Raw genomic sequence first — 15,276 nt, 5'->3', positions numbered from 1 at the left:
ATCGGTCCCCAGAGAGAGCAGCTCACCTCGGATGGCATTGGTTAGTACAGTGTTTTGTGCCGAATATAGGTTGAGGTCTGTAACCTGTGGCTCTCCAGGCGTTTTGCGCAACAACTCCCATGATCGTTCACTATTGGCAACGATGGCTAGTGCTGGTGGGACTTTTAGTCCAAAACAGCTGGTGAGCCAAAGGTCAAAGACACCCGGCATAGGTGAATCATTACTCAGAATAAGACATACCTGGCTGATATACGAATCCAAAGCCTCCTCGGCCCACTTCAGTGCAGCTGTGGAGCTCTGCGCAGCTGCCTCAATGGAAAATTGGTCCATCAGTCTGCAGATATGAGCCATCTCTAGCTGCCACAGTTGTTGATCCAGGTACTTTTTGCTCTTCTCCTCACTACACTCTAGCACTTCCCTGGTTGTCTCCGTTAGTGGTGCAGCTGCTGCATTCCCCTCAGTCTGCTGCATTGTCACTTTTATATATTCCATCAAGGCTTCCATAAAGCTATCCTCTAGGCGGATGTACTGAGAGAGTCCCATCTTGGAGAGGAACGGTGGGGACAATGTTTCCATACCCTCATCAGAATGCCAACATACCAACAGCTCTATGGTCTCACGGGTTTCCAAGAGGGCAAGGTTGTGCCTGGTATTTGCTGCACCCAGTTTTTGAGCAACCTCAACATGCAAGTCTTTGGCACAGGCTTCAACTTTATTACTTAGAATGCATGCCTGGTATCTTTGCATCAAGCTGTGTGCATGCAACTTTTTGAAGGAGGCCTCTCGTAGGATTTTGAGGCGCCGAAGACGCTTCACCTCATGTTTCAGATCATCCAGAGGCCAGTCTTCCATTGCGCTACAATTGTCACGGCTGTGGGAGTTCAGCAGAGTCAAATTCAAGTCGTCTTCATCCAAAAGGGTCTGCTCAGTGGCTTGCAGAGTTTGGAAAACTGACATTTGATTTAAAGACAACACATTGCTTTCATCCAAGCTACGGCAGAACCAGTTAAGAAAGGGCTCACACTCTGGATCCTCATAGAGCCAATCAAATGCATTTCCTTGGAGGTCAAGCGCTTTTGGGTAGCCAATTCGCTTTAGAGTGTCCACAAATTCGGACCCCCTTGACCTGAATTCCTCGGATAGGGAGCTCTTGGATTTCCTCCTGGACAACATCATACATTCTAGGAAGAATAAAACACACAAGTCAGTAATTTATTTGAATACCTTGAAAAATTGAGATTCAGCTGGGTTAGCCTACTCTATTGCCCCAAGAGGAGGAGAGTAGTGTTTTCTCTTGCCCCTCAATGGTCTCCAATAACAGGATGTTTCATCCTTGATATAGAGGTTTACATTATTTTGATGTAACAATTAAAGCCCAGGTTTGCAAAGGGCAATGGGAGGGATTCACAAAATGTTTCCCTGACTTGGACGTAATCACATTCATATGCAAGTGAGGAAAAAGCCGGAATTCCATAGAAAGCCCAATTTACAAAAGTGAATTAGCCAAAGCTAACTCCTTTATAATTGCAGGTTTGTGCCAAATGCAGAATTATCTGGTGGCGGTGTGACTGCCGCACATGAAAGAACATCCTGGATTCACAGGACATTGTGAAGAATCCAATGGGATGCTCTCCAGAATCCTGGCCTGGGAACCTCCTCATGGGGTATGGGAAAGGCAGGCGCTGTCTGATCCCGACCCTGCGGATGGTGTACTGCGGGAGGATCATACGGGGGCGGGAGGGACTCAGACCAGGAAGACTGTGAGAAACCACTTTTTAACTGTCTCCGTAAGTCCTCCCTTTTGATGGCTTTTTGCCAACTCGAGAAGTGGAAAAACCTAATTTCACTAAAGCGAACTACATGTCCCAGAATCCCATAGGGACTGAGACAAAGAAGAGGACTGAAAAGGCATGTAGAAGTGAATGGAGGGAGAATAGGTCAGGGGCAATGTGTTCGTCTTAGAAGCAAGACAATTCAGCGCAACACAGGTTTGAATTCCGATCCTGCGCTTAGAAACCGCTTGTTGATATTAAGCGCATTATAAAAAAACAATACAAAAATGTTTTAAAAGAAGGACAGGCAATCAGACATAACAGTCTTGCCAGGGTCAGGCAATTAACAATAAGGGCCTGCACCTGAAATAAATTGCACCACCTAAGAAGCATAAGCGCTGCAGCCGGAGGGGAAAGTAGAATGGAGCTGGAAGGCTGGTTGGTAGTAGTAGTAGAAAGAGATGAGCGCAAGGCTGGCAGTTCATGAGGAAGTGTGTTCGCTTAAGGGACGCCGGGGCAAGAGGAAAGCAGATGTTCACCAGTGTATTTTTGTTTGGGGAACTTTTATTTCATTTGGAACTTATAACAAGTGGTTCAAGACTTCACTTTTCTTTCTGAACATGTGAGAGAAATTGACTTTGAACAATCCTGGGGAAGGGATCTACCCAGGACAGGTGAAGGTCACCCAAATCACTGGTTGTTGGTTATTCTCTTATTTATATTGTTTATGTTTTACTTATAATGTTTTGTTGTTTAGTGTGAGGGCCAGTTTTGTTGATGCTATGAGTAATTGCTTTAGAGTAGGTAGGGAACTCCCTGTTAGAGAAGGTTTAGTGAGGATTGATTTGCGCTTTTTACCTTTTTTTAATGTAATTGTTTTTTTATAACACGCAGAATACCGTACCTGAGTTTGGTTTCTAAGCGCAGATCTGGGATTCAAACCTCTGTTGCTCTGGGTGGTCTTGCTTCCATGACCAGCGCATTTCCCGTCTGCTATCCTCCGTTCACGAGGATTTCATAAAATGCTTAATTTGGATTCAAACACAAGCATTTGTCTGTCTCGCATTACTGACCCCTCACAAGATGTCCTTCTTCAGCATTCATTCCCCATGCATTTACTTTGTCACTTACCTTTACTTCTTCAGCCTTACCCTTCTACAAACATTCACTTCTTTTCTAAGCCATAGTCTTCCCCAAACTCCTCCTTCACCCCAAACCTAATCTCACAGTTAACCGTACCATATCCATTGCCACAGTGACAATGTGAAAATGCAGACGAAGCAAAGGTAAGTAGGAGTAAATGCATGAAGAAGTAAATGTCTGACGAAGTGAATGCTAAAGGGGTATGGGTTGAAGAAGTGCTTTTTGCCAAATAAACAAGGGGCGATACTGATTCACAATGCAATTGCTTTCTTGGGCGGCAACCTCTGTGGCTCTTTGCCTTGTGCCCGATCAGCTCGGTGGGAGGCCAAGCACAAGAGAAAATGCAATGCAGACAGTGATATATTTAGACCCTGTCAGCATCAATCTGCACCAGATGGAAACACTATAGCGGTGTGCCGTTCGGTGCCCACCCAGCAAATGCACCTGCTGGCCCAACATAGGGAGTGTGCAGGCCTAGGTGTTAGGAAGGTGCCTTAAATGTTGATATACTTGGAGCGCCGGCTGTGGATTCCTTGCATCTGCAGCCACACCATCCCCTACATGCATACCTGTTGTGGACCAGAGATTTACCTGCATCCAGAGAAAAGGGCAGAATGTTTTAGAGTCAACCCTTGTTTCACTATGAATTAATACCAATGTGAATTTTCAACTGTACATCACCAACCGCTTGTAATAAGACCATCCCATTCTAATTTGAAGGACCCATCATTATGAAGTCATTAGAGAACTTGTTTGCACACCAGAGACACACTAAGGAGCACTTAGACGGTTCCTTCTGTCGGGGACAGGAACGAACAATACTATTGGTCTCGGCCAGAGTTGGCAAGATCTATTTAATGTATTTCCTATTGCACTCAAAGAAGGGCACCAGCCACGTCCTCAACAAAGGTAGTATGCGAATACCACCAAAGATGCACTAGAACAATCAATCTATTGAGAGACCTACGAAAACAACACCAAAGAAAAATCCGTCCGAGACAAAGTTATGTATAACTCGAACCACGCCTGTGGACACATGCTGTAGGCACGGCTTTCCACCCTTGCACTCTGGAATGCAGCTATGGCTATGCAAATCCAGTCTAGCAGCTCACATAGCTGTTCACACTGAAACCCCGGACGTGTTTGTCCTGCCACTAGTATACAGCGACAACCTACGAAAACAATGCAGTCTAGCTGGGCACACATCAAATCTCCATACTCTTACTCTATCCTAATCCACGAACAGCACCCACCCACGTGACTGACCTCGGGGCTGCTTACTGGGGCCCAGTCTGCCCTCCTAACTCCTAACATGGCAGAATGCACATACGCATTTTAAAGTTAACTCTTGGAATCTGCCATACATGGACTTCGGTCCCAGAGGGCGTTCCAACCACAAAGCGCATTGAGGCTATACAAATGGGGAAAGGTTGCTATATCGATTACAATTACAATCTGGCACACTGGTATTGAGTTTATAAGAAAAGTTTCACTCTATAGTAAAACATCAACTATTCACAAGAATGATCTTCGAGTAGTAGCTCATGGTGGGTGGGGACATATTGCCCAATGTACTGGTAAAAAGATTATTGTAGTGAGAAATCAAAGCGCAAACTAAAGCCTAATGAAGTAGGGCACAACCTTGCTGGATGTGGCAAGAAGGATCTGTGACAGGCAATAGTTTTATCACGCATGTTTCAAATGCATTGGCCCTGTCTGTGCTACTGAAAAATGTAAAATATCTGAAAACAGTGCTTCAAGTTCTCGTTGGGCCAGCCCTTCTTTACTTTACATGCCTTTCACAGCAGAATGAAGGATTACCCTCTCTGGCAGAGTTCCATTATTAAGGTCAGGAAGTGCGGTGAAAGTAACCCTAGGTGGAGGCTACCCGCTACGCTCTGCCAACCCAAAAAGATGTATACCAGGGATACTCCAGAGCCTCCCTCCAATTCGTAACCCTGTGATCAGGTCACTAACCACTCCCATGACATAGCTAAAGAGTTGGACATCAATACCTCACCAACTCCAGTGCCCACAGTTTGAGCAATGGTTAAGGCTTTGGTTAGTAACAGACCCCAACCTTCACAGCCCCAATTACTGTCAGGAGCAGGTATGAAAAGGGCCCATAGTTGAGCAAGGGCCTGGGTTGGGTGTTTAGAGCCATGGAGGCAGAGACAATGTGGAGTCAGCAGGGTTGGGAGTTGAAGAGAGAGAGACACACACACACACACACACAAACAGATATGCGAGACAGACAGACAGGAAGGAAGGAAAAAAGGTGTTGGAGGAGGCAAAGGTAAGAAGAGTGTAAGAAGAGAGAAAGGGAGGGCCAGTGTGAGCTACCAAAATTGGCCATGTCCATAGGGCCAATAATTAAGAAGACGTCCGAGAGGTATAAGACTAAGCCAGAGGTGACAAAGCTTGGGAGCAGCCGGAGTATCAGAGTTGAGTCTCTGGTGGATCTGGGCCCAAACCTAAAGACCGCGGTACAGCTAGAATTAAGAATGGACCTAGGCTACCCAGGTGCCCTACTCTGGATTCTGGTGAAACTAACCAATCCATCAGAATATTCCGATACAGTGAACTGAAGAAATCCAACTGGAAGCAAAACCATATTTCAGTTAGAATAAAGACACTACCAGGCTTGTGGGGATCCAACATCCAGATACTGATTAGCTGAATGTGCCGCAACCCACCAAAGAACACTGAAGGTGTTACCTTCACCAGAGCTGCAAAGGATTTCTGATGTGGACTGGGACAGTGGCTAAATGTGAGTGGGTTGAACAGGAGAACTGGACCAAGGGAATGCACTCAACACACACTAAAGGGGAAGGGTTTTAACAACCAGACTGTTGAATGCTCACAGCAGACCAGAGCCCACAGACTTGCCAAATGTGCAACCCCAAGAACCAGACTTCAGAGGTACCAGGGTGCAGGTTTCCCATTCAAAAGCCTCTTTTTTTTTTAATTAAAATCTCTTTCATTAACAATTTACATGCATGACAAGGATTACGCAGATTAAATATTTTCTCACTCAGATGGTCCTGAAAATTCATAATCATAGTTATAACCAAAACCTATATGAAATTAAAGAAAAAAACACAAAATAATAATTCCTCTTAACAATTGTAGGTGTACATATATGAGAGATCAGTTGTGATATCTTCATAGGGCTGATACTATGGCAATCAAAACCATATAGGGCAACAGGCTGGAGCCCAGTGCGCTTGTCTATGGCAAGGGCAATTCGTGGACAAGGTCCTACATCAAAGGGAAGCTAGGTGCACGATGCAGGTAGTTGTGTGTATATGGAACCTATGCCCAAGGTGTCCAAAGTAGGAAGACATACAAGAAGTTACACACCCACACTGCGCAACTGCAAGGTATTTTGAGGAGTGAATAAACTGAAGATGAATATAGCCGACACGTGTTTCAACCAATTGGTCATTTTCCAGGTTGAGAATGTTCTAAAGACACCCTCCTAGTAGTGAGGGAGGCTGATACTATTTATACATGCAGCTAATGCGCCCATCGACACATGCTTCGACCGACTGGTCTTCCACCATGCTAATATTCACAAGGTCCCCAAATCATAAGTCACATACAAAATCACGGGTACATGGTTTGAATCATCATATCATGAGCATGAAGTTATATCAATGCTGTCATGCCCCGCATCTCCGTTTCCGGAAGCTCGCGGGCGTTTATTTCCAGGTGGAAACTGCCCTGGCGACTGTTTACAGCCCGGGGGACACGCCGCACTACAAGGTCCAGAATTCCATCTGTTCGCGATCACGTGATCCACCCGCAACATGCCTCGCGTTTTGGACCAGATGCCAGTACTTAGCACGGCTTGTCCCTGTAACAGGTGCTCCTAAAACTGAGTAATCAGTTCGAGTGCTCGAATTCCTGTTATCCTGATTCCTGGGTTATTACAGACCCGGCTTTGCTCCAAGGACCTTTCCCAATGTTTTTTCCCTACGATTTATGGTTCCAGATCCCTTGGCTGTTCCCCTTGGTAATCAAACTTTTGGCATTCTAAACGGATTTGTGTTCCTCCTGCTCCCATTTGTTGTGGCGTTTGGACCTTGCTAACCTCCAGAGTAACGCATGGCAGGTTATTAAGGAAAACCTAAACTAGACTTCTGTTTACGTTTCTTTCTCTCCACTGGCTACTTTTCCTGCATGGGTTTTCTGACTTCCTTTACTACCACGTATTACATTTTTGGATTGCTCAACAAAGCTGCCTGCATCACAAGAAAACAACGCTCTACATGCTGAAGTGATTAAACGGACGCTCTCCTGTTGATCGTGGTCACTTCTTGGATTGGCTATCACGTGGGGACGCTTTGCTGTTATTCTTGGGGATTTTTTGGACTACATTTATTTGCGCCCTCGTGCCGTTCGGGTTAGGTGGATCATTGCACAGACTTCATTCAACTGAGACTTTCTTCCTTCCTCATCTGGTCATCACCCTGCTGAACTTCCATAGGTACACTGGACTTCCTTTCTGGCTAAGCAGGTAAGAGAGGGTTGATTACGGGTGGGCTAACACTGCACTTTGGTAGCTCTTTGACTGCTATCCTGAACTATCATTTCTCTTTGTTTCCCTAGCTCTGTTGTCGCTGCGCCTGCCTTTTCACTCAAGCCCCTGGCCTGTTAGTTTTAATGTACTCTCTACAGGCTGCGCTCTTGGGGGGAAAGTCTTGTGTACATGGCGATCAAGATATTCCAGAACCATCTTGGTGACAGTCCAAGATATCCCAGAGTGAAGGGGCTCCCAAAAGTAGATGCTGACCTTGTATCCTTTATAAGTCTGTATCCTTTTTCCGATTTGTGTTAAAGTTGTGACAGATTTAGGAGCCTATTTAATTTGCCTGTCGGTTATGGAAACCGGAGCTGATCCAATGGTTGCCTTGGTGCAAGCCTTTGCGACCTTGCGCACCAACATGGCATCCGCGCATGCGACTCTCCATCAGCGTATGGACGTGCTACAGAGCTTTGTGCAGCCGTTACCCCCCGACGAGGAGTTCGGTGATGCTGCTGCCGCAGCAGCCCCTCCTGTACCCCTGCGCAACCTCCTGCTTCGGCACCCATTGTGCTTCCTGGACCGTTCCCTTTGGCCCCTCCGGAACACTTTTACGGAGACCCTAAAATCTATCGAACCTTTGTAAACCAATGCCGTCTGCATTTTCTTTGCCGACCGCTGGCGTTTCCTGACGCTGTTACTAAAGCAGCTTTTCTTCTTTCACATCTGGGAGGAACAGCAGCGGCTTGGGCTAACCCATTACTCGAAGCCAATGACCCATCCCTGTACGATTTTGATGCCCTTATTCAGTCTATGAATAGCTTATTTGACATGCGTTACAAGGCACAAACTTCGGATCTTGAATTCCTGGCGATCAGTCAAGGTAAATCAGATCTTCTGTCATACCTTGCTCGTTTTAATCAATTGGCAGCGGAAACCACCTGGCCTGAACAGAAAAAGGCAGTCGTCTTCTATAAGGGGCTTTCGAATGAATTAAAGGACGCTTTGTCAGTGGTACCGGCCCTACCATCCGGCTTTCCGGAACTGTTGGACTTGGTCCTACAGGTCGACGCTCGGCTGCGGCAAAGACGTGGCGAACGGCGTATACCTGACCTCCGCTTCTCAGTCAAGCCAGAAACTACCTCACCTGCTTCCTCAGGAGAAGCCGAACCGATGCAAATAGGGGGGATCAGAGGGCCATTAACCAAAGCCGAGCGAGAACGGCGTATGATTAATAACCTATGTCTCTATTGTGGCCAATTTGCCCATTACATTTGTGTATGTCCTAAGAGGCCTGTTAAGACAGCGGGAAACGCCAAGACTCGTCCTTAAGCCGAGCCCTACGGATGAGTCATCAAATGGACGGCTCGGACCAATGTCCCTCCTCCTCACACATCTATCTTGCCATGTGTTTTGTTATCCCTGGTGTTGAGCCATTCACCAATCCGGCTATGATTGATTCAGGGGCTAGTGGAAACTATATGGATATACAATTAGCTCATCGCTATGGTGTACCAGTGGTTCCCAAGATCAGGCCTGAGGAAGAACAAGCCGTAGACGGTTCTCGCCTGGTGTCCGGATGGATAACGGAACAGACAGTTCCGTTTCACAGGTCTACCTCAGAAGGCCACACTGAACAAATAGCGTTCGATCTTATTTCTGCTCCCCAGTTCGGGATCATTCTTGGTCTTTCCTGGCTCCGGACTCATAACCCCATAATTGACTGGGTCAAACAGACAGTGCATTTTTCTTCTGGGTTCTGTACCCAACACTGCTTTCAAAACCCAGATGTGACGTCTTCGTCCCCTTGTTTGGCTTTGGTGACTAATGTCTCCTCTATCAATGCCACGCTGAGGGATTCAAACCCCGAACTACCAGCAGTCTACAAGGACTTTTCTGACGTATTCGACAAAGGGCTTTCAGAAAAACTCCCCCCACATCGTTGTTATGATTGCCCCATTGATTTGGTACCTGGGGCGGAGGTTCCTCACGGTCGTGTTTACTCCCTGACCGTGAACGAAGAGAAACACCTAAAAGAGTATGTGGATAAGGCGTTACGTCTGGGACACATTCGACCTTCCCGGTCCCCTGCTGCCTCTCCCATATTTTTCGTACCAAAAAAGGAGGGAGATCTGTGCCCTTGCGTGGATTATAGAGCCCTGAACAAGATAACAGTTAAGAACCAATACCCGTTGCCCCTCATAACGGAACTGCTCGACAAAATGTCCTCCTCCACCGTTTTCACCAAATTAGATCTCAGAGGGGCATATCATTTGGTGAGGATGCAAAGCGGGGACGAATGGAAAACCGCTTTCAAAACGAAGTTTGGGCTTTACGAATACTGCGTCATGCCATTCGGACTTTGTAATGCTCCAGCCATATTTCAACACTTCGTTAACAACATTTTTGGAGACATGCTGGATTGCTATGTGGTGATCTACTTAGACGATATCCTGATATTCTCGGATTCACTCACTCAGCATATCCAACATGTTCGCTCTGTACTGCAGCGTTTGCGTGCACACTCCCTTTATGCTAAATTGGAAAAATGTGTGTTTCATACATCTTCGGTTGAATTCTTGGGGTTTCAGATATCTGCGAAAGGGGTGCTCATGTGTACTTCTAAGGTTAAAGCAGTAATGGACTGGCCGGTCCCGGACTCTGTAAAGGCAATCCAGTCTTTTTTGGGTTTTTCAAATTTTTATAGGCGCTTTATTGCCTCGTTCTCTGAGATAGTAGTGCCCCTGACCCGCCTCACCAGCCCCAAGATCCCATTCCTTTGGGATTCCGAAGCACAATCGGCCTTTGATACATTAAAAGAAGCTTTTACTACAGCTCCCGTCCTGCAGCACCCGAACCCTTCTCTTCCTTTTATAGTGGAAGCCGACGCCTCCGCCATAGCGGTGGGGGCCATTCTTTCACAGGTCTGCCCCGCTACACAACAACTGCATCCGGTGGCCTATTTCTCCCGAAAATTGTCCTCGGCTGAACGTAACTACACTGTTATGGAGAGGGAACTCTTGGCAATTCGGGCAGCTTTTAAGGAGTGGAGACACCACCTGATAGGTGCTCGACATCCAGTAGCTGTGTACACTGACCATCGGAATCTCCAGGCTCTTTCACATGCAAAATGTACCAATGCTCGACAAATACTTTGGCATTTATTCTTCACGTTATTTGACTTCACAGTTACATACCGCCCTGGACCTCTACATGGAAAGGCGGACGCCTTGTCCCGTGTCGGTCTCGATTTTGACACCCGGGATTTGGTTACCCCTATACTACCTTCGGGTTCTGTTTGTGTTTGTTCGGTCTCACTCTCACGCCTTGATCGAGTTCGGCAGTGGGCCAAGGACCACACCTCTTTTCTTGACACATTGGGTGCCCAGATTGTCAGGGGTCTTCCTTATGTTCATGTCCTTTTGTACCTACCTGATAACCAAACCAGACGGAAGGCTTTGGAGTGGGCACATGATACCCTGTTAGCTGGGCACCCAGGTCAGCTTAAAACCTATGACCTACTACATCGATGGTGCTGGTGGCCGGGTATGAAGAAGGATACTGCATCATACGTATCTAAGTGTACGGTGTGTGTACAATGTAAGAGGCAACCAGGGAGACCCTTCGGTCTATTGATGAACATGCCCCTACCTCCACAACCTTGGCATATGGTCACGCTCAACTTTGTGGTGGAACTGCCCTTGATTAGGGGGATGTCAACAGTGCTTATGGTGGTGGACGTTTTCACAAAAATGGCACGATTTATACCATGTTCGGGTATACCTACCGCCCCATCATTGGCTACTCTGTTTTTTGATCATGTGGTGCGTTTTTTTGGCCTACCTACAATCATGATATCCGATCGGGGTACTCAGTTTACTTTGCGGTTTTGGAAAGCCCTTACCCATTCTTTGGGCATTGATGCACGGCTTTCGTCATTCTATCATCCTCAAACGGACGGACAAACCGAACGCACCAATGGTACCATGGAACAATATCTTCGTTGCCTGTGCTTGCAACATCAGACCAACTGGTTGTCCATTCTGGGAACCGCAGAATTTGTTTATAACAACTCCCGACATGCTTCAATAGGATGTTCCCCGTTTTATGCCTTGTATGGATTACACCCAAGGATACTTCCACCTTTACTGCCTTCCTTGAACCAAATCCCTGCTGCAAAAACTACAAGGGATACACTAGTTGCTATACGCGATTCGGTTGTAATTCACCTACAGGCTGCGCAGTCTCTGACTAAGGCGCAAGCAGATTAACATCGTTCACCTGCCCCATCTTATGCACCGGGTGACCGTGCCTGGCTTGCAACTAAGCATCTCAATATTCGGGGTAAACGGAAGCTTGTGCCCCACTATGTAGGCCCATACAAGGTACTTTCTTGTCTCAATCCTGTTACTGTCCGTTTGGACATTCCGTCCCATTGGCGGATTCACCATGTTTTTCACGTGTCCCTGCTCCGTCCTTTTGTGCCAGGCACTCGGCTTTCTGTTGCCCCTGCTCCGATCATTGTACAGGGTGAAGACGAATATGAAGTGTATGTATGCTATACTGGGCACCTGTCTGCGTCACGGAGTACGTTCCTACCTGATTGATTGGAAGGGTTACGGTCCTGAGGATAGGACTTGGGAACCGGCCTCGAATCTGCATGCACCCCGACTCCTGAGGGCCTTTTGGTTAGAAAGGTTGCGTGCCCGCAGGGGTGGTCGCCCTTTGCGGGGGTACTGTCATGCCCCGCATCTCAGTTTCCGGAAGCTTTCGGGCGTTTATTTCCAGGTGGAAACTGCCCTGGCGACTGTTTACAGCCCGGGGGACACGCCGCACTACAAGGTCCAGAATTCCATCTGTTCGCGATCACGTGATCCACCCGCAACATGCCTCGCGTTTTGGACCAGATGCCAGTACTTAGCACGGCTTGTCCCTGTAACGGGTGCTCCTAAAACTGAGTAATCAGTTCGAGTGCTCGAATTCCTGTTATCCTGATTCCTATGTTATTACAGACCCGGCTTTGCTCCAAGGACCTTTCCCAACGTTTTTTTCCCTACGATTTCTGGTTCCAGATCCCTTGGCTGTTCCCCTTGGTAATCGAACTTTTGGCATTCTAAACGGATTTGTGTTCCTCCTGCTCCCATTTGTTGTGGCGTTCGGACCTTGCTAACCTCCAGAGTAACGCATGGCAGGTTATTAAGGAAAACCTAAACTAGACTTCTGTTTACGTTTCTTTCACTCCACTGGCTACTTTTCCTGCATGGGTTTTCTGACTTCCTTTACTACCACATATTACATTTTTGGATTGCTCAACAAAGCTGCCTGCATCACAAGAAAACAACGCTCTACATGCTGAAGTGATTAAACGGACGCACTCCTGTTTATCGTGGTCACTTCTTGGATTGGCTATCACGTGGGGACGCTTTGCTGTTATTCTTGGGGATTTTTGGACTACATTTAGTTGCGCCCTCATGCCGTTCGGGTTAGGTGGATCATTGCACAGCCTTCATTCAACTGAGACTTTCTTCCTTCCTTCCTCATCTGGTCATCACCCTGCTGAACTTCCATAGGTACACTGGACTTCCTTTCTGGCTAAGCAGGTAAGAGAGGGTTGATTACGGGTGGGCTAACACTGCACTTTGGTAGCTCTTTGACTGCTATCCTGAACTATCATTTCTCTTTGTTTCCCTAGCTCTGTTGTCGCTGCGCCTGCCTTTTCACTCAAGCCCCTGGCCTGTTAGTTTTAATGTACTCTCTACAGGCTGCGCTCTTGGGGGGAAAGTCTTGTGTACATTGCGATCAAGATATTCCAGAACCATCTTGGTGACAGTCCAAGATATCCCAGAGTGAAGGGGCTCCCGAAAGTAGATGCTGACCTTGTATCCTTTATAAGTCTGTATCCTTTTTCCGATTTGTGTTAAAGTTGTGACAAATGCAGGTCGGCCCAGAGACATACGGGGTGGGATCATCATTTACAATGGGTATATGAAATATCATGATAATAACCAATCACATATTCACCAAAGCACAGTGCAAGAATAAAATCATAGACATCAAACATCAAACGTTTACAAAAGATTGGTAAAGGATACAAGATATCATCCTGGTCAGATAAGGATAACCCTCCAAGGAAGCCATGGAATGCACCTAAGAGGTCTCCCAGTTACCGCCTCCTGCAGGATCTTCAAGCCCTTATTCGACAGCGGGCTGGCCCATTGTAGCAGTATCCCCCAGTGAGCTGCTTAATAGTACTTTTTAATGTTTGACAGTGCAAATCCCTCTCAATCTCTGTCTTTAAACAGTGTTTCACTAGAAACACACGGAACTTGGTATGCCATACTAATTATATTAAATTCTGCTGCCTTATTTTAAAGACCTCGGAAGGGACAATCACTGCAAGGGCTTGCAAGGTGTATAGCAGCCTGGGGAGGATATTCAGGTTTATAGAGGCCCTCGGGCCAAACTAGGAGATTGCCAGAGTATTCCAAGTTCTCAGGTCAGTCCTAATTGCCCGAAACAGTCCAGGAAAATTGACCTGGTAAAGAGGAGTAATGGGTGCGAGACAGACACAGAGATATTTTATACAGAGTATCCAGACCAACGGAAAGGGGCACTGTCTCTCTCTCCCTCCCTCTCCCAGGGTGTCAGTTGTCTCTTCCTGGCAGTTAAAATGTAGGCCCTCACACTTCCTCAGGTTTATTTTAAAACCAGATACACCTCAGAACTACTGCAAGAGGTGGAGCAGCTCTCGGCGGAACCTATATACTCCTGTAAGCATCAGGATGATGTCATCACCAACAAAGCAATCTTGTGATCTTTACTTGTATAGGGAATACTCCTAAATGGTGGGGCCCGCCCCAAACTTAGCAGCCAGGGGCTCTACCTACAATGGAAGTAATAAGGTCAAGAGACGGCACCCTACAGCCAGAGGATAGGCTAAATCCCTGCGATAGGAACCCATCAGTCAAGACCCTTGCATTGGGAGATGCGTGGAGCAAGCAAGAACTCCCTTTTTAAATCCCCCTCCTAAGTTGAATTTAGTCATTACAGAATGAAGCAATAACTACTCAACCCGGTTGAAGGCCATCTCTGTATCGAAGGCCATGACAACGGCAAGTGTTTTGCTCTTATGCACAAAATCAATCACTGGCCATCTTTCTCATGTTATCAGATCCCTGCTTCCCACTATAAACTCTGATTCTTCAGTCCCTATTAGAGAGGGAAGGAATTTGTCCAAACACTTTGCTAGGATCTTTGTATACAGTTTTATATCCGTATTAAACATTGCTATTGGCCTGTACTATGTGCAAGATGCAGGGTCTCATCGTTCTTTGTGGATTATGGATATTGTGGCTTCTCCCCTTAGTAGTGGAATCTACACCTTGATGCCAAATATAGTTGATTACGCTGCAGAGGGGTTCTAAAAGCTGATCATTGAAAAGGTTGTAGAACTGTGAGGGAGATTAGTCTAACCCAGGGGCTTATCCCATTTTTAGGGAGTTAATGGCTTGCAGGATCTTTTGATCTCTTCTGTAGTTGAAGTGTAGAGGATTTATCGAATCAGTCAAATTCTACCAGTTTCTTCCATGGTTAAAATATCATATCTCCCCCTTCCTTATGGAGCCCTATTATGTGCTCAAGCCTATATAGTTGTTTCAGTTTCCAAGCCAGAATTTTCCCAGCTTTTTTAACACTCTGGAAATATCGCAGTTTAGCATTCAAGATGGTGTACTCTTCTGTGGAAGCCTATAATAAATGAATTTGTGATCTAGTGCTTTGGAGGCATGGAATGCCCTACAGGACCATGTTTCTTTGTATTTCTTTCCTCCCCCC

At 46.5% G+C, this 15,276-nt stretch overlaps 1 protein-coding gene across 1 annotated transcript in view; it reads right to left on the bottom strand.

Moving 5' to 3' along the window:
- Window positions 1-15,276, bottom strand: part of LOC138452676 (HAUS augmin-like complex subunit 3) — a 471,927-nt gene that overhangs the window by 379,235 nt on the left and 77,416 nt on the right. Inside the window, exon 2 of the mRNA XM_069605028.1 lies at window positions 241-1,181. Within this exon, the coding sequence (XP_069461129.1) occupies window positions 241-1,176 (936 nt within the window). The 5' untranslated portion in view covers window positions 1,177-1,181. The remainder of the gene's footprint in view (window positions 1-240; window positions 1,182-15,276) is intronic.

This window comes from Ambystoma mexicanum, chromosome 4p, assembly GCF_040938575.1.
Source record: "Ambystoma mexicanum isolate Mex_15411 chromosome 4p, UKY_AmexF1_1, whole genome shotgun sequence".
Lineage (NCBI taxonomy): Eukaryota > Metazoa > Chordata > Amphibia > Caudata > Ambystomatidae > Ambystoma > Ambystoma mexicanum.
This window is presented reverse-complemented; position numbering and strand designations above follow the sequence as displayed.